Genomic DNA, 19,467 nt, shown 5'->3' on the forward strand with positions numbered 1-19,467 from the left:
ATCATAGTCGTTTAAATTGTTTTTATTATTTTAAATATTCATACTGATTTAATTACAATGTAATATATTCATTTTTAGAAATTAAATAAAAATTACTCTCTTATGTAATGAATTTTCCAAATAAATTCAAAATCTTAAAAAATGTTATTGTATAATAACAACACGATTTATTTTAAGGAATAATGCAATTAATTTTAAAAATGTTTAACGTACTGTAACAATATATGGAAATTAACTTAGTTTTTAACTTCTTACAAAAACAACTTACTTCAATTCTTGAGATATTATACAATTGTAATGTCTATTATTACTCTGAAATAAAAGTTTATTCTTTACTAACAATTTTTTTAAACACTACACAAAGTTTCAAAACATTTTCCTTCTAGTTCTTATAACGACAATGTTCACCTCCATAAACAGTACTGAAATGTTCCCTAGCACGGGTACTGTACTGACAAATCTCTCGTCTTCATTCTCCATTTCACAAAATTCAAATAAAATATATTGTAAAACTTAAAAAGAAACGATCACAGGTCACACATTTAGGCGCACACGGATTATTACTCCATAAAAACTAAACACAATAAGGCGCTCACGGAGATTGCGTCCAAGCACTACAAACACAACATCGGGCGCTCACGGAGGAATCGTCCAGTCTCGCACGGAAGTAGACCTCATACTGACAGATTTTGACAAAGCTAAGCGGGAGGCTATTGTTTCGCTTCCCTGAAAGATGCTCGTGAAGTACACTGCGGGAAACGACTGCCAACATCAGAAAAGTAGTACTATTTATAATAATAAAAAATACACGGAGTAAAACTCCGTTTAGCGCCCGATGTAGGGTTAAATGACTTCCAAAGTTGAATTGCTTGCTGCACCCCATTACTGTACATCATATGCCCATACAGGTTTTAGGCCAAGTTTTGATTTAAATCCGAGTAGCCAATTCATTTTATTTGCTTTTAAGTTTAGCTGGTGTCTCTGTCTAAAAATTAGATTTCCGTGTAAGTCTGTCTAAACATATGTCTATATAATTAATCTCAGTTACTCAATGTAACTGGACGACAAGAATTTTGTTTGATTGTAAACATTGTGTGAACTACAATATGAATACAAAGTAGTGTATTCCAATAAGAAGAGCTCCTCCTTCAATGAATTGTGTGAACTGATTTATTTTCATCAGTTTTGATTCCTCATGTCTTAAACCAATTAGTAACTGCATCTAAACTCTGTTGTTGTTGTTGTTGAGATGCTAAAAAACAATCTTTATGGAGTGACAAAACTGCAATATCATCTGTGAAAGATGCAATATAAGTACATTAATTTTCTGGGAGATCAGCGGTATGTAGTGAGTATAAAAATAGACCAAGTACACTTCCTTGAACTGCAGATTCTATTGAATATATGATTAGAAATATTTTGATATTTCATTTCGAAAGATCGGTTTTAAAATATGATTATAATATTTGAAAAATAAAATGGAGCAAAAAATTCTTAATTTTGTATAATAGGTAGTATGCCACACCCTATCAAACACTTGACTTGACTTTTACTTTCTAACTCCTGTATAGATACAACTACTATGTGAATTGGTTCTATTGTGCTGTTTCCATCTAAAACCAAACTGATGAGCAGGTATTACAGAATCTTTGTTGATTAATGATTGTAGTCTTTTAAGAAGAAGCCTTTCAAACAGTTTCAAAATAATATGTAAGAGGCTTATTGGTCTGTAAGAGGTCAGCTGGGTAAGAGGTTTCCCTAGTTTCGGTATAACAATTAGCTGAGCTCACTTAATTGAACTGGTATGTGTTTCGGTCTCAGTATAGTGTTGAATAAATGTTAAGAATATAATCGCTTTTCCTAGAAGTTCTTTCATTATTTTTCTGGTAATATTTAAACATTCCAATAAAACAATTTTTAAGATACATTTTTTTGTGGTAAATTGAAAAAAAATGAAATAATGTTTTATACTGGGTGGCGCAAAAAGGATGGTCGGATTTAAACTGCGTAATACCAGTGGAAGGTGAGGAGGGGGGACCACTGCCGGCCGTCTGCAAGTCGGCCATTACACCTAGTTTGAATGGTCACATTTTAAATAACTATAACTCCATCAGTTTTACAAATTAATTTTATTCAATTACGTAACTAAAGGCTTCCAGGCACCCAATTACAAGAAATAACCTCCAAAATTCATGTACGGAAAATAACTTCCGGAAGATGGTGTCCTTCCTCGGTGATGCATTCCACAAGTCTTTCCTTTACTTTAACTCACGGCTTAAAATGCGCTGCAACGAACGACGGCTGAGGCCTAAAGTTTGAGCACGACGCCTGGTGGAATGACGCGGACTGTGAAGCACTGACGCTCTAACATTCTCAATGTTCTGTGGAGTAACTGCCGTACGTGGATGCCCAGTAAATTTACCACTCATGACAGACCCTGTTGTCCGGAATGCAGTCACCCAATGTGATATGGACCTGCGATCTGGAATGGGTTCATCACGCGCTACACCAAAACGTTGTCGAAACAATCGTTGCACAGTAATAAAAGATTCATTATTTCTGAAAAACTGTTCCACAGCAAAAACACGATGCTCGACCGTCCACTGCACCATCTCGTGGCAAACTGGGTGTAATGGCCGACTTGCAGACGGCCGGCAGTGGTCCCCCCTCCTCACCTTCCACTGGTACTACGCAGTTCAAATCCGACCATCCTTTTTGCGCCACCCAGTATATACATATTTTTTCTAATGTCACAATTTTCCAATAGCATATTGGTAGAAAAAAGAACTCATTGGAAATTGAGTTACAACTATCAAGTATATTTTTGCATGATTAAAATGTTATTTTTCTCAAACTTACTGAAAACATAGTACTGAAAAAACTAAATTGGATTTACTACAAAAATATAGGTTTATAATCTCATCTTTCCAGTACGTTTTGGTTTGAAACTGCATTGAACATCCAATCTTTAATAGCAATGTGTAACTGTGTCAACCAACAATAGTTGTGCCGCTTATATAGTTAAAAGATTAGGTTGGCCAACCAACTGGGAAAACCAGGAAACCGGGAATAATCCGGGAATCTTCTTGAGAACTGGGGAAATTTCAAAAACAGTTTTTCCGTCTCCAAGAACTTATCAAACCAAGACATAATTTGACAGCTCCTTGAATCGAGACTGATCAATCTCAAAACATTGTATTTTACGCAACTTGGATAATGAAATTGTGAATAAAGATTGATGTATATTCATGAGCTTCGAACAGTACGCAGTAAGTGGTAAACAGTAGTAACCGTGATAATAATGGATTTTTTTTATTTAAATATTATTCAGTTGTCGAAGTGGGGTCTCTGGACAATGTTGTCCAACTCTTATTGTTGAGTAATAATAGTATTTTGACAAGTCGTCTATTAGATAGATAGCATAGGCCTAAAATGTACAGTATTCACCCTATAAACAGAGTTAATAGTTCAGTTTATTGCATAATATAATATGTTTGACGGTTTGATACAATGTTAAACCTGGTTTTATAAGTACACTAGAATTTCAGTTGGATTTTTACCAGGCCTGATAAGATACCTTTTGAAAAAGAAATTAGTGTGTAAGCTACGCCAAGAAGGGCGTTTTGCAGTCCGAAATGTTGCACAGCCATGACAAAATGAACGGAGGGCTGAGCGGCAGGAGAAACATTATAATATAAGCGGGATCGTGTGGTACCGCCCTGCCACTTACGTCTGCTGTGGCTAGTGTCAAGTGTTCCCCATATGTACAACACAAACATTAAACTTTTAAGGCACTGCTCGATCCAGCGCTCACCGCCCACCGTTTATGGCTTGTATTGTGGCTGAGGCCTCGGTTGGTCTATGAACGATTGCTTTTTACACAAGTTCCGACTGGTCTTCAGATTACATAGGTTAAAACAAAGAAAGTGATGTTATGTTATGACATCACGGTCACATCCAAACCTCGACTGAACTGCGTTTACACTGTCAAAATTGAGCAACTTTGTGTTGTTTTTTGTAATTTGTAAAAATTGTGTCTAAACGGCTGCAAGAGCTCTCTCGCAACCAGTGTCGGACAGTTGTTTGCAAGAACTGGAGATCAGCGTCAACTATTAAAATTTCAATTATAAACATTGCTGATACATCTCAGCCGTGTGTGAACAGACTTCGTATTGACTCTTGGAACAACCAGCGATCAACTATAGAAATTACTTTCTTTCAACCGTGCTTCTTTTCACCCGATTCCAATACCAACTTGCTTAAATACACTTGAAAAAAATCACGATTTCACAATGATTGCTAAAACATTTTTTGTGCTTTCAATATGAAAAATGTAGATTCTATAACCAAATTAACAAGCTACTGTAGTTTAACAAATAATATTTTAGCTATAATTAGTATCTTTAATTTTTATTTTGACGCATCATCGAGAGTCTGCTCCGTCTATATGTGGAAAAAAACGATCGGCAGTATGCAAATTACCAATTGGTGAAACGGGTTTTTGTAGATCTTTGTGTATAAAATCTATTTAGAAACATATAGTAACAAAATACTGTGATTTATAAATAATATTTAATTTATTTTTGTAATTAAATTAATTTCTCTGAATCTCTGCATTGTTTTTTCCGTATTGGATACATGTATTTTCCAAACATCATAAAAAGGAAAGTTATTAGGTATCCACAGTGTTATGTCAACACATCGAAAGATACAGAGATCAAAACTAAGGAGCTTAAAATAGGTGATAGCGATAAATTGTCACCAAATTTCTCGTATTTCACTAGGGGTGAAATTTGGTAGAGTGTAACATGCTTCTGCTTGAATTAGTATTTGTCCCCAAATGAGCCTGATCACCTCATTAAAATATCTAATTAAACGTTATAGCCTTTAACGTTTAGACGAAATATTCAAGCCTGGAAGTATTGCATTTTGTCTAACCTACCATAAGGGCACAGGAGAAATTCATTTTAGCGAGTGAAGGACATCGGCTACTGCTACAAGTAGGTCAACAGCTGTTACCGGTAGGGCAGGCTGTTGATAGTGATATTGATATTGATAGATTGATAGCGGCATCCCTGTTTTAAACATGCCTACCAGTAACGAACATTCTAGTGGCTTCTGGGCATTGATGATACGACATCGGACACTAGATGAACCCTCTACACTACGGTGGATTACTTTGGTTTACATAAGAACATTTTAGAGGTAAGCAGGTGTCCTTATTAATAATATGTATAATCATGGACAGAATATCCATTACCGATTTTATAAATTCAATCCCCAATCATAATTTAAGTATCAGTAATATTTTGAGTAAAGGGTCAATTGGCCGTAGTAGGCGGAAGTGTAACCTCGTGGCGTTGCCGAAAATATTTTTATGTCTGGAAAAGATAACTAATTCACAAAATATATCCCAATAATTTCATAAGGGTGTAAAAGATTCATTTATATAATAGGATTATTGATTTCTGTATGTAAATTATTAATGATTATGTACGTTACCTTGCTAATTACGGATGTTTTAATATTTTTCTTATTGTGGGCTAAGTAATTTAAAGCCTAATAAATATTAAATAATTTTATCTTGATCGCTAAAATGTAGAAAAGATAGTTTCTGTTCATATAATTGTATTATTTTACTGGAAGCCTCCCATTACTTCATGTAACTGCCCTACTTCAGCAGGTTAAAACTAATTCATCATCGTTGTAATAATTCATTCATTTGTACTTTTAGTATAAAATTCAATTCTAATGTTTTAAAGAAATCATAATGAATACAATTAATCAGTCATGATAATTACAAAAATGTTTGTCTAAACTAATTAATTATATAGTAATTACAAATAAATAAATAAAACTAAATCTGTTTTATGTTTAGTATACATGCAATCTAAATTAGTAGTATACAATACAAACTATTATTTAATAATACATTTAAAGTATAGTCATGTTCAAGTACAGTGTGCAACTTAGGTAAATATTCAGATGAAAGTAGAAATATAGTTCAGTACTCCTTTCAAATACAGAGAACTTTCATTAAGTTATGCCTGGTTGAGATAAATTAATTAAGTCATTTTAGTTATACGATCATTGTAACAGGCGGATTAGGAAACCTATTCAGTGTTGTTGTGTTAAATTTAATGTATTTAATGGTTGTAGTACAGTAAACGTTAAACAAGATAAACTATAAGAATAATATTGAGGCATCATTTATGCCTGGTAATTGAAAACAAAATTTAATCACAGCTTAATTAATAAAATAATTATTAATGCTAATTTGATTAAACCAATTTATAATTTTTAGGTCTTGTAAAACAATGTCGTCATGTCACAAGTCTATGTATTACCATGAAAAATCTTTGTAAATAATAATTGTGTATACTAAGCTTATTTTCTATGTCACTAAATTTAATGTTTGCTCGCTCAGTAACATAGTAATTTCCCCTAAAATAATATATATACCTATATAATCTTTTAGTATCTAGTATTGGTATTGCACTGTGCAATGTGTGATTGATTATTATTTTAATAAAACTTTTTCTTTGAAAATAATTAATAACACTGGCAGTAATAGTGCTAAACTTAGTAAATACTAAAAGCAATTTAGTCCGAAAAGCACTCCATTTTAGTCACAAAACTATTACCGCTATGATACTTGTACCTTTTAGTAACTGTAATTGATGTTGCAATCCCGTGAAGATGCTGTGACAGTTACTTTTAAAATATGTCTTTTCCTGTTGTCTTGAATTATTATTCGTTATGGTGCTTTCGTTATTGTATTTATTATTCAGTGTAGTTCAAACTTTGAATACGTTGTATGTGAAGTAATTTTAAGAGCTGGGCTATCATCTTCGTACAATGTGCCGGGTTTTTATTCCCTGGAGTCTGATCGTGGCTGCTGGACTGAGGATAAGTCTGTTAGCCCCACTGTTGCTGCGCTCTCCGAGTTGCTGTTGTCGGCAAACGCCTGTTCGTCTGCTGTGCCGTACCGACCGACACTGCTGTACCGCACATCCGGTTCACCCGCGGTCGTGTGCTTCCTCTCGGTTCGGTCGACTTCGTTGAAGTTACCGGGCGTGGACTTGTTGTCTTCTGGTGAGTGACTTACAAATTTTCTGGTGATCTCTCAGGTTATACTATATTCCTCTCCGAGACGGGGACCATTCCTCTCGATATACCTCTCGAAGGATAATCAGCGCCTGGGACTCCAGAAATAAGTGTTACATCAATTATTACTCTTTTACTGTCTTTAGATTGTTAAGTTGGTTAATGTTAGATGTTTGATTATATATATCTGTATCGTAAGAAGGGTTTAATTATCTTAAGATATCTTATCTAAGTCTGTGTGGTTATATCAGTAATAGTCTTGGTTATATTGAGTTGTTTTTTTTTCACTGTAACGCAGATTAGAGGCAATACTGGCTGTAACTGTTATAAAATAATAAAGGATCCGTTTTTGCCATTTACGGGAATTATTGCAATAAACTCGAGTCTGTAAAGTTCTGTAGTCTTGAGTCTTCCCGTCTTCACAGCTTAACCATCAGTTTCCTATACTTTTACCATACAGTACTACTAAGATCAAAGAAAAGCTAAGGATTCAATATTATAGTTACATTAATATCGTTGGAGTCACACCAAACATTTTCCTACTTACTAGATTAATAAATATCTTCTTATTCTCATAATTAAATATAACGTTTACTATAAACGGCTCATCGACCCATGGTAATTCTCTTGGGTCCCTACACCTGCTTACCCTGGTGAAGTCCCGGAACCTGGAAAGGACTGGTTCCTTGTTACAGTCCCTGGAGTCCTTCCAAAACAAGGTGGTTCCCCAAAATAAATATTGAACATTTTTCGTCGTTGTTGTGGACTTCGCCTAGGACTTGGAACAACTTACCCCCTTTCCCCTGAGCTAGCCAGCATCAGTAAGTAACAGAGACTGGTGTGGACTGTTACAAGAGCACCACATTTCTCGCAAATACAACTGGTTACAGTAAACCATCACTGTTGCACGCATCATATGAGTTAAATACAGTATTACAGTTGTTATTTGGCTTGAAAATAGACTAGAGAATGGGAAATGTTTTACCAGGAAAACCCGAAAATTAGAAAAGAGACTTTGATTAGCCACCCGAAAATGCCACATTACTGGTTTTATGATTGAACATAAACTAAACATCCATTAAATTTTGTATAAGTTATAGAAAGTGTTGTGTCTATAAAGATATTATTGTAATTATCAAACATATAATTTTGGTGTTTTCAGGAGATGAAGTATTCCATAACAATAAACTTGTGCGTTCACATTATTGTCGATCCCTATCTTTGCTGAGGGTTGGAGCTCGAGTAGGCATCAAACGGTGCAATGATGGCACACTACATGTATTTATCAATGGGCATGACCAAGGCATAGCAGCTCATAACATACCAAAGGTGGGTTAATGCCTTATGATAACATTGTTTAGCTCTTATGATGTTAAACTGTAGTAGGTATATCAATCTGCAGTCAGAATTTTGTGCTAATGATGTTCTCTGGTTTGCTTAATTAAAGAGGAGTCTCGTGGTAACTGTGAGTCAGGAATACTTGTCTTCAGTATGCCAATGCTTTGCCTTTTGTCCTGGCCATCAAAGTTAAGAAAATTAAAGTAGTTCCATCTATAACTTGAAAATTATTTTAATGTCTTGTGCTAAAACCATTTGACTCATACAAACCCAAAGTTGTGTTAACATTTTGAAAGAGAAGCCTTTTTATTTGATACACTGCCCAATACGTGTGTGTATTATATTAAGGTATTAAGGGGCCATTTATAAGTGTTTTGCAGTTTTTAAGCCTCTGTGGTTTTAATGAAATTTATTAATTTAAAGTTTAAGTTGTTATGTGTTGTGATTTAATTTTAAAAAAGTACAGTATTTTACTAGTGAAAACTCCATAAGTTCATGTTTTTAACAAATCTTTTCAGTGATTGTTTACAATTAAAAGTGTACTTACATTCAGGCTCTGTAACATATGTTTTGTCTGAGCACATATATTGAACTTGCAGAGAATAGATGTTTTGTATAGTGCAGCTGTTATTAAGAGTTATTCCTTTTGAGAACTGTTTACTCACTATAAAATAAATTAAATAAGTAGAATTGAATAGATAAAATAGAACTACTTTATTCAGCTATAACTGGTTATTCTGCCAACATCAAGCTAAAACTTGCCAAAACAGCTGATTGCCAATGTCATTTAGTTAGTGATTTAAACCATTGGACAACTATCACTCTGACTCATCTAGCCATAGACTGGTGACAACAATCAAACCCCATATGACATTGACCTTGAACATATAAACAGGTTCATGCTTAAACTGCTTTCTGACAAGATTATCACCAGTTACATTTTTACTAATTGACATTTTTACTGATTAACTTTGCTTGTACATATATTTTATAAATTTGTAATTTGTATATAATAACCTGTCTATATATTTGGTTTATATTTTATTGTTTGTAACTTGGCACAAATTAAGCTGGGTAAAGTATATATTGATTGATTTTAACTGTGAAATTTAACTTCTACAATGGCTACTCCAATGAGAAATATATCTAAAACTGATATTAAAATCAATGACTTAATATTTGCCAAAGTGAAAGGGTTTCCCCATTGGCCTGCAAAAGTAACTGGCATTGATGATGAAACTTACAAAAATATAACCAAGTATAAAATTACCTTTTTTTCAACAAATGAAACTGCTTTCGTTAATAAAACTGATATTGTTAATTATAACGAATGTAAAATGAAATATACTCTCGACTCTGTAGCAAAAAAAACATAAAGAAAGTTACAAACTGGCTCTGTCTCAGATAGAAAAATTGGATAAAACACAAAGGTGTCAATCATCAAATGCTCACATGACTATTGCTAGTAATACTGAAGAGCTGAGTAATATATTAAATGGCCCCGTTGAAGAACTTGAAAACAACACAACTTTGACTACACAGGATGTTCAGCTTTTTGAAGACTTAAACCCAGAGATCTCTCTTATGGAGAGCATTGAAACCAAAATACAGAATAGCTGTGACGGTGATTTGGAAACATCTATAAGTCTTGCAGCAGAAGCTGGGAGTGTACTCCTTGCTGAAAACAGCAGATTGAAACAAGACTTACATATGATGACTCTAAAAAATTCGCAACTGGCCAAACAAATAATGGACTCAACCCAGCTGGGAGTACTGAGTTACCAAACACAAACTGAGGAGCTGGAAAATGAAAGAGAATTATTATTACACCGAAATGCGAAACTCGTTGAAACTATAAATCAACTGGAAAATCAACTATGTAAAGAAAAGGAACTGCGGACCCAACTTCAAACAATTTTTGAAGAACAAGATCAAGAAAAGGAAAAGGCTATCTGCGAGTATGTAAAAGAAATATCTCAACTTAAGCGCACTATAGCGTATATGAATCAAAATAATAATTACCAAGAAAGCCAAGACAAAACGGTTCAAAATAGTGTGGGAACCCAAACGGATAATGCCATTTTCCAATCCACAAACGTACCCCATTCCCTCGTAACACAATTTGTGCAATTAAAACTTCGCCAAGACCAAGTAGAACAACAAATGAAAGCAATGCAAGAAAAAATGGAAAGTCAAAAACACCTGGATACATTAACTCCCACTGAGTTTGGAAATATGAATTGCTACAACCTCAGATCGGAAATTACAACAGAGCCCACAGGAGAGTTAGTTAGACAACCTCATACTGTGACGATTTGGGATGGATTTTTTGGAAGCAACGTGTCACCGTGCAGGACTAGGCTTGTACCCGCCTGCACGATGAAGACCGTGGTGCGACCATAATCCAGATTACACTATATTCTCCTGCCAGCTTTGATGAGAATTTTAAGTTATAATTTAAGCACCAAATAGTAAAAGTGAATGGTAAAACAATTTAATAACGCCAAAGATAATTTACACTTACCGACACCAATTTACACATACCGACACCAATACCACGCCGACCTACAATCACGACCAAACCCGCCCCGACATACAAACAATTTACAATTTGTTACCACCCTATAATTTTCCGGCACCTACCCCCCCCCCCCTGATTATTAAATCAATCCATAGTGTAATACAATTCTAAAAATAAATAATAAAAATATGACTTGCAACAGGTAATATTTCCGTCACCGCCACTCGCCGATCAGACGTCCTCACTGGTCCCTGACTCAATCTCGACTCCCCGTTATCAGACCACCGGTCCTCCATCCGCACGCGGCTTATCAGTCAGACCGGTTCTAGTCGTTGATTCGGCGGTCTGATAAATGTGGTGGGCAGTCACCACAATCTCCCCCCCTAAAGGAAAAAAAGGGAGAGGAAGTGGGAAGGAAGAAACATATAGCTAATAAAAATTTCAATTTGGAATATCCAAAAATTTTGGGTGCTCTCCACCAATCGAAGAGCGGGTGACGACAGGAGGACCAATTACATATTGATAATAATGATGGAAACAAAATCCAACTGTTGGTCTACTCTTGTACTAGTCACCCTTCAAGTAATGACCGAATAGGCGATCGCACCTACCGTTAATATTTTGTAAATATTCTAAAACAACGGGAAAATGTCACACACCCACCCCCCGAACAGGAAAGAGTTCGATACAATCAGAAAGTTGTTATGTGATGTGTAGTGTATGTGAGGGATTAGGATTAAATTCTGGTCATCCTGAAAATAAAATTACATGTGGATTCCGTGCGGAGAGAGTGGTTTACGCGCCTGGTTTTTGGCGACCTTATAGGTTGTCTTTGTTCTGCTTGCAGTCGATGTGCGTATACAGTCCTGTAGGTTTTAGCGATACTTCTAGTGAAGATAGTGTCTTCTTGCAGAGACGAGAGTTTTTGAGATAATGTGTTTTTGTGGTTACAACTGTGGGTACGTCTCTTCTTTAGATGTTGCCGTTCTTGATGCGATGACTTCATTTGCAATTGCGGTGACAACACTGTTTCTTCACATGGTATGTATAACTTTCAGTTATCCAATGGCCATTGTCAGGGTGGAGAGTTTGGTAAGGATTAATTTATATGGAAAGTGCTCGGAATACACATGCGCGTATTTACAAATATTCATATATTCTTAAATTAGGAATTAATTGGAATATGATAGGATTTTCACGTGTCGTGTGGCGAAGTATTGTAGTATATTTTGTAATGAGGTAGTATATTTTAAATTAGTGTGTGACATTGCCCATGTTCCCGCAAAGCTAAGGTGCGTAATATACGGCGAAAAATTTTGGGGATGGTCGTCCGGCTGGATCATAATTTGCTTATGCGATATCCAAAAATAGTTCCGTTATATAAAAAAAATAGATCCACTTTACGATTAAAGGTCGGATACACGAATATATAAATAAGCACACAAATAACAAAGGTATCCCTAACAAGGAAAACATACATTAAGGTATAATAGTGAAATGACAAGGAAAGGTATTTTTAAATATTCCCATTTACAATCAACACCTAACTCATATATTCGCTTGCACAAAATTCACGTAGAATGTAGACGGTGTATATATATCTAGCAATAAATAACATTTAATTATTTAGAAAAAACATAGATATTGCAACTTAATGTTCGTTTGATCACATTAAATTTGTAAAATTCACACACAACACACATACGAGCAGCATACGATGCTACGAGTAATAACGATCATTGTATTTCATACGATTAATGCATTTATCATGTTTATATTCGCAACTCGTCTGAATAGTTTAAGACAGGATAAACCTATCTGTTCAACATAACTAAATCAAATCCTAAACACAACATATATTACAACATAAATTACACAAAATAGCACAAAAGTATTTTTAGTTTTTGTACAATATGACTCCTACAGATTTCCCTACATTTTGGTAAGACGTTAGTTGTTAGTAAAAGTAAAGGATAGAATAGAGATGTGCAGATTTTCTTCTTGTCTGATTGTGTATATCTATGGAGAAGAAAAAATTAATTTGACCATGTGATCAACATGTTCAAAAGAATCTATGCATTTCCTGGTTGATAAGCAATCCGGTAAAAGGATGCGCACTAAAAATATAATAAAAAAATGCATCTTTACCATAGATTATTTTTACCCAAAAGCTACGTAAAATTGCAATATAGAAAAAATTTATGAAAAAATTACAATATACAAAGAACCCACCAACCGAGGAAACTCAGACTTCATCTCCATAGTGTGTTCAAAGTGTATATTTAGATACTCCACCAACGATCAACCACAGACCACTGTAGGGAAGCCCTCATAGAAAACTCCCTCAGACTCAGCAGCCGTGCAAGCAGCCGCTAACAGAGGACCCAAAAGTGTAATAATGTGTAAGAAGAATGTTAGAGTGTGAAAGAAGAGGAAAATAAACATTGAACTAATATCACCTAGGGAGAATTGTGTAGGAATATGGTCGCTTACCACGGACTTAATATTTAGGCATGAAAAACTTCTTTAATTGAGATATATGAGCCTTTCTTATAAACTTCCCATTTGTAGGATTGACGAGTCTAGCTGTGACAGGTGATGTAAAGCATTCCACCACACAAGGTTTGGACCACAGGGGGAGCAGTTTACTGTTGATGTTCTCAGCAGCTTTACTAATTGGATTATTTCGAAACATAACCCAGTCACCCTGTGAGATGTGGGTAGTTGTCCTACCAGCGTTGTATAAGCGTTCCCTAATTGACCTAGCTTTTTTTAAGTTTGAGAGTGCATTGTCCCAACGCTGTTGCATTGTTTGTAGCGGTTCTTGCGCCAGTAATGAATCGAGATTCCATGCCAATTCGAGTGGATGCTGTATTTCCCGGCCTAGAAATACGCTAGCTGGAGTTGCTTTAGTGCTTTCATGTGATGCTGAGTTAAAAGCTACCTGCAGCCAGTGAATGTTCTCATCCCAAGTCTTGTGGTTATGTCCGTGAAAAATTCGTAGTGCCACCTTAAGATTTTTATTAACCCGCTCAGCATGACTAGGATTCGGGTAGTAAGCAGAAGTGTAAATATGTTGGATACCGTAAGTCATACACATGTCTGCCATATGTCTAGATTTAAACTGGGATACGTTATCTGAAACTAAAAATTTTGGGAACCCAAAAAGAGAAAAAAACGTTTTTAGACAAAATATCCACTGTAGTTTTTGCTGTAGCATTTCTAGCTGGTAACAGAATAACAAACTTGGAGAACGCATCAACTACCGTCAACAGATATTGGTTGCCTTTGTTTGATCTAGGAAGTTTACCAATGTGATCTATGAATATCTTTTCAAAAGGTCTTGTAACTACTTCCGATGCAAGTTTACCCACTCTAGAGTTTTGAGCCTGCTTGGAACGTTGACAAATTTGACATGATCTTACTCGGTCTGCTATTATTGTATCAAGTTTTTGGGCCCAAAATATTTTAAGAATACGCTTTTGTGTCTTTTTAATGCCCAAGTGAGCTGCAGTTGGGGACTCATGATAATATTTAATAACCATATCGATGAGTTTGTAAGGTAATACCACTCTAGGTGTATGTCTGTCCGATATTTTGTACATCAACACTCCCTGACTAAGTTGATAGTTAGTGGGCCTATTACTCGACTTTATAATCTTTAAGAGATCAGGGTCTTCACGTTGATGAGTACCAATATCTTTAAACATTTCTGGGAATCCTGCCAAGAGTGCCACTTGTGGTAAGGTGGATGGCTTTTCCGATGAATTATTTGCGTGCACTTCAGTTGGTTCACTGTTTTCGAACAGGCGCGATAAACAATCAGCAACTACATTATCCGATCCTTTGATATGTTGTACTTGAAATTTAAACGAATTTATAAATGTAATCCAGCGAGAAATTTTTCCAACTTGACGTGGGTGGTTTAAAAGCCAGGATAATGCCGAGCAATCCGTCTGCAAAAGGAATTCCCTATGTTCAAGATACTGTTGGAATTTGGAAAAGGCAAAGACAACAGCCAGGCATTCAAGTTGAAGAGTGTCATAATTTTGCTCATGCTTGTTTAGTGGTCGCGAAGCAAATGCCACTGGCATCAAGTTGCCATTATATTCTTGGCTGAGTGAAGCACCTAAGGCGGAGGTTGATGCATCGGTTTGTAAAAACAAAAGATCGATTAAAATCCGGCATTTTCAAAACTGCATTTGATGTCAAGGCTGTTTTTAAAGTTTCGAATGCGGATTGTTGTTCAAGCCCCCAGGTAAATTTTACGCCTTTCTTCTTTAGACTATTAAGTGGTTGCGCTATTTTTGCAAATGATTTAATGAATTTAGAATAAAAGGCTGTCATACCCAAGAATCTATTTAGCTGTTTCAAGTTTTTAGGAGCGGGGAACTCAACTATTGGCTTGCACCTATCCGTGTGAATCGTCACGGTATGATTGGCAAATGTGTGACCTAAAAATTGGATGTGATTTGCTGCCAGGGTCATTTTATCTGGATTGATGGTTAATCCTGCCTGCTTTAGCCGATTTATGACTTCTCGGAGATGGCACAAGTGCTGATCAAAAGTACCGTTTGTGTATATGCACAAATCATCGAAAAAAATTGAACACATATTTGTATTTTATATCTCCAAAAATTTGATCAATTAAACGTGTTAGGACTTGAGAGCCGGTTGCAAGACCGAAAGGCAGAAAATTGTACTCAAATTGCCCGAAAGGTAGAACAAAAGCTGTATATTTCTTTGAGTTCTCTTGTAAAGGGACCTGTAAATATGCCTGATTTAAATCCACCAAACTAAAGAAAGTAGCTTGCCCTAAGTGCTGGAAAGCAGATTCTATAGTTGGCATGGGAGTTGCCTCAAGATCTATTAATGAGTTAAGCTGTCTATAGTTAATTACCATGCGCGTTTTTCCGCCTTTCTTTGGTACTAAAAATGCTGGCGACGCATAGGGAGACATTGATGGTCTAATCACTCCGTTGGCCAATAAATGATCCACATGTTCCTTGATTGCCTCCATTTTAGGTGGAGCAAACTGATAGGGCCTATTTCTAACGATTGTATCAGAATTTAATTTGATTTGATATTCGACCAAATTTGTACGGCCTAATTTAGTAGTAATTGTTTCTGGAAACTCATTTACTAGTCTTAACAGTTGGTCCGCTTGATCAGATGAGAGGTTTTCCCCTAACTTAATTGGACATATTGTTGTACTTGGTAATTCAGCTGATTGAGCGAGATACATGATCGAAGGAGTGCCATATGGAAAAGTTAATGTTTTATTTGCCATATTAATGACCACCCTAGTTTTAGTTAGAAAGTCACAGCCCAGAATAATTGGCATTGGTAATTCTGAGGCGACAAGAAAAGGAAAGTCCCAAGACAAGTTTGAAATTTTGAAGTGTAATATAACCTTTAAATTAAATATTATATTTTGTCCTGAGGCTGAAATGGCTGACTCATGTATGGTTGAAACAGATTTTATCACCCTTGGTATATTCTTTAAATTCTGAAAACAGGCATTCGATATAATGGAGAATGAAGAACCCGAATCTACCAAAGAATTAATGATTAACTTGCGAAAAGTCAAAGGAACTGTACAAAACTGAACTCCCGGGAAAGAAGGAGCTTGAGCCGACTTGGTGAAAGGTGTCTTCACTGCTGGCTTGATTTTATCAAAACGGGCGGTTAAAGTTAGAAGAGGGGAGTCTCCGCCCATTAGAACCCTCTTTTGTAGTTTAAAAACCCACGTTGAGATTGATTCCTGGAGAATTGATTATATAGTTGATTCCTATTGTTTGTATTCATATTTTGAAAAGGAGGTCGATGTTGATTAAATTGTCCCGATTGACTGCGGCGGTTATGAAAACTATTTTGCTGATCTTGTATGGGATATCGATTATAAGTTACATTGCCTCTCCCTATTTGTCTATAAGATTGGTTTAGTTGACGTCCACCATGGACCTGTGGTCCAGTTTGTTGATAATACTCTGGTGAATTTAAATCTTGTGTGAACCGGTTTTCCGTATTTTGAATTACTTGTAATCGGGGGGCTAAGCTCAACAATTCAGAAATGGTGGCTGGAGCCGGAAAACCCGCTAATCGAGCTCTGGTTTGAGGGTTAATTCCTGTAATGACAATTTCAAGCATCTCCTGGGGTGAAATAGCCGGTATAAGCAATTCTGCTAACGGTCTGATATCATTGATAAAACTAACCAGTGTTTCATTTGGTTTCTGGGTTCTATATATAAGTTCGACCGTGGCCTGTTGACGAGCTCTAGTAGGCAGAAAAGTATCGAGTACGGTGGTAATTAGACTTTCCGGATTCTGTTTTGATGAAATAGCTTGTAGCCAGATATTTCTTAATTGACCTGTAGTTTTAGGTAAAATTGCTAATATGATGCTGTCTGGATTAGCTAAATTTAGCATCAAAATTTCCCTAAATTTTATAACAAAATCGAGTAGTTTTCTAATAACTATTCCATCAAGCGATGGTAAATCTGTAATTAAATCAGTTAACACAGAGGGCAACATTGCGCGTGATGTCGAGGGTGACGGTGAAGTCCCCTGCATCTGCGACAAGGCTGACGCAATTTGGTTTCCCACAGCGGTTGCCGTTGTATGGACTATTTGCATCCAATCGGTTACGGGACTCTGAATGTCTGTGGTTGTATGGCTAGTAGACGACTCTGTTGGATTAAGAACAGTTGCTTGACAGTTGGCTCCACTGATACGCTCTTTTAGTAGAACACGATTGTTCTCTAATTTAGGTGCTGGAGTTATTCCCCAACATAAGCACTGTTCTTTGGCCTGAGATGCATTTAATAGATTTACCCAAGCCAGTCCCTTAGGGCGTTTTTCCCATTCATACGGTGGATCAGTGACACTAACGTCTTCTTTGAGGATATCTTCGCACTCTAACATCTTATTTACGCTTGACTCAATATAAATAAATTATATCAATTACTAAATTATATCAATACTAATATCACAATACTATTTATTATGTAAAGATGGAGGGGTATTCAGTACCATTGTAACCATAAGGGGGTTTACCAATTAATATTGTTGTATGTTTCACTTTTACTATATATTTGTTATTAATTAATTACTGCAATAATTGAGTGCTTCATTTGATAGTTCAATTTTATTATAGTGGCCAATTATTTTAAGCGTAATATTCAATTGGACAGATAAAAAATTATTATATTTAGTAATATTATTACTTAAGGCTTATATATGCATCATATTTTATCTTATGGATACCCTTTTATTACTTACTGGCATTAAAGTATTTTTTTACAGAAAACATAACAACAGTCTGTATATTAAACCTATGAAACATTTAATTCAGTTTTAAAAATAACAAGTCTATATTCTATTTTAGCTGGTTTTAATAACTGGTTTCAAGAGTTTTTTTTTTTAATATATCTTTCAATAACATTGTTAAAAGTAGAAACCCTTCATTGTTAAAATGTACGCTGTCTAGTCTGTCCGAATGTGGGTAAAATTTATGGAATAACTTTCGATTATAAATGACAGTAGGAGTAGGAACAATAATGTTGTTTACCGACTTCAATGAAGATAAAAACTGGTTGAAGGCATTTAATTTATTAACTGTGTGATTGCACCGTTGAATACGAGGATAAACCAGAAGCTGAGAGATTAGAATGTGTAAATTTGGACATAGCCGTCGAATGCATTTCAATAGAGCTACAAATTGTTGCTTTAAAATGTCTACAGGCGTGGCGTTCAGAATATCATTTGTGCCGATCAGCAGGAATAGAGGGTAATCAGAATTTAAAAAAGGTCGCTGTGATTTGATTTTATCTTTTAAATCACATACTTTAAGTCCTGAAAAACTAAAATTTGTCTCAACCTTTAATTGTGAACTTTTGAACTTACTTAAATAGAAAAAATAACGTCGGGCTAGTGAGTCACCCATTAATTGAATTACGTGAGAATTATTCATTTAATTTATGTAAGAGCGAGGCGTAGGGCTTTCAAAAAATAGGAGGCAAGAAATATATTAAATTGCATGAGTTATACCGAGTCTAAAATATATTAATTTTAGTTAAAGACAAATCCCTATAACGGGTGCGAATAAGCCATTGTTTAAATCAAACCATTAATTACCAACAGTATGCATATATATAAGAGATATTTCAAACACGCAAATAAACAGGAAAATCTATAATGTTTAATTTTCATTAATTGTTGTATCATAACTTTACTCGACTTATTCTATAAGTTAATTACTTTTTTAACCCAGTGAAAAAATATCCAAAGTTTCAATATCTACAGATTACAATAAATAAGAACAATAATTATTTAAGTATACGTACTAATTAACACGTTACAATTTAAATTCAATAATTCAATTGATTCCAATACTTTAAATAACTCTCAAACACAACTTCCACTTTCTCAACTGTCCTGTCCGAGATTTTCTCACGATAATATGAAAGACCAAAGTTTGAAATGAGTGTACTAAATAAATT

General features: G+C 35.3%; 1 protein-coding gene across 1 annotated transcript in view; it reads left to right on the top strand.

Moving 5' to 3' along the window:
* LOC124361311 (neuralized-like protein 4) overlaps positions 1-19,467 on the top strand; it is a 151,121-nt gene that overhangs the window by 124,172 nt on the left and 7,482 nt on the right. Inside the window, exon 24 of the mRNA XM_046815357.1 lies at positions 8,270-8,436. Coding sequence (XP_046671313.1) covers positions 8,270-8,436 — 167 coding nt within the window. The remainder of the gene's footprint in view (positions 1-8,269; positions 8,437-19,467) is intronic.

Source organism: Homalodisca vitripennis, chromosome 4 (assembly GCF_021130785.1).
Source record: "Homalodisca vitripennis isolate AUS2020 chromosome 4, UT_GWSS_2.1, whole genome shotgun sequence".
NCBI lineage: Eukaryota > Metazoa > Arthropoda > Insecta > Hemiptera > Cicadellidae > Homalodisca > Homalodisca vitripennis.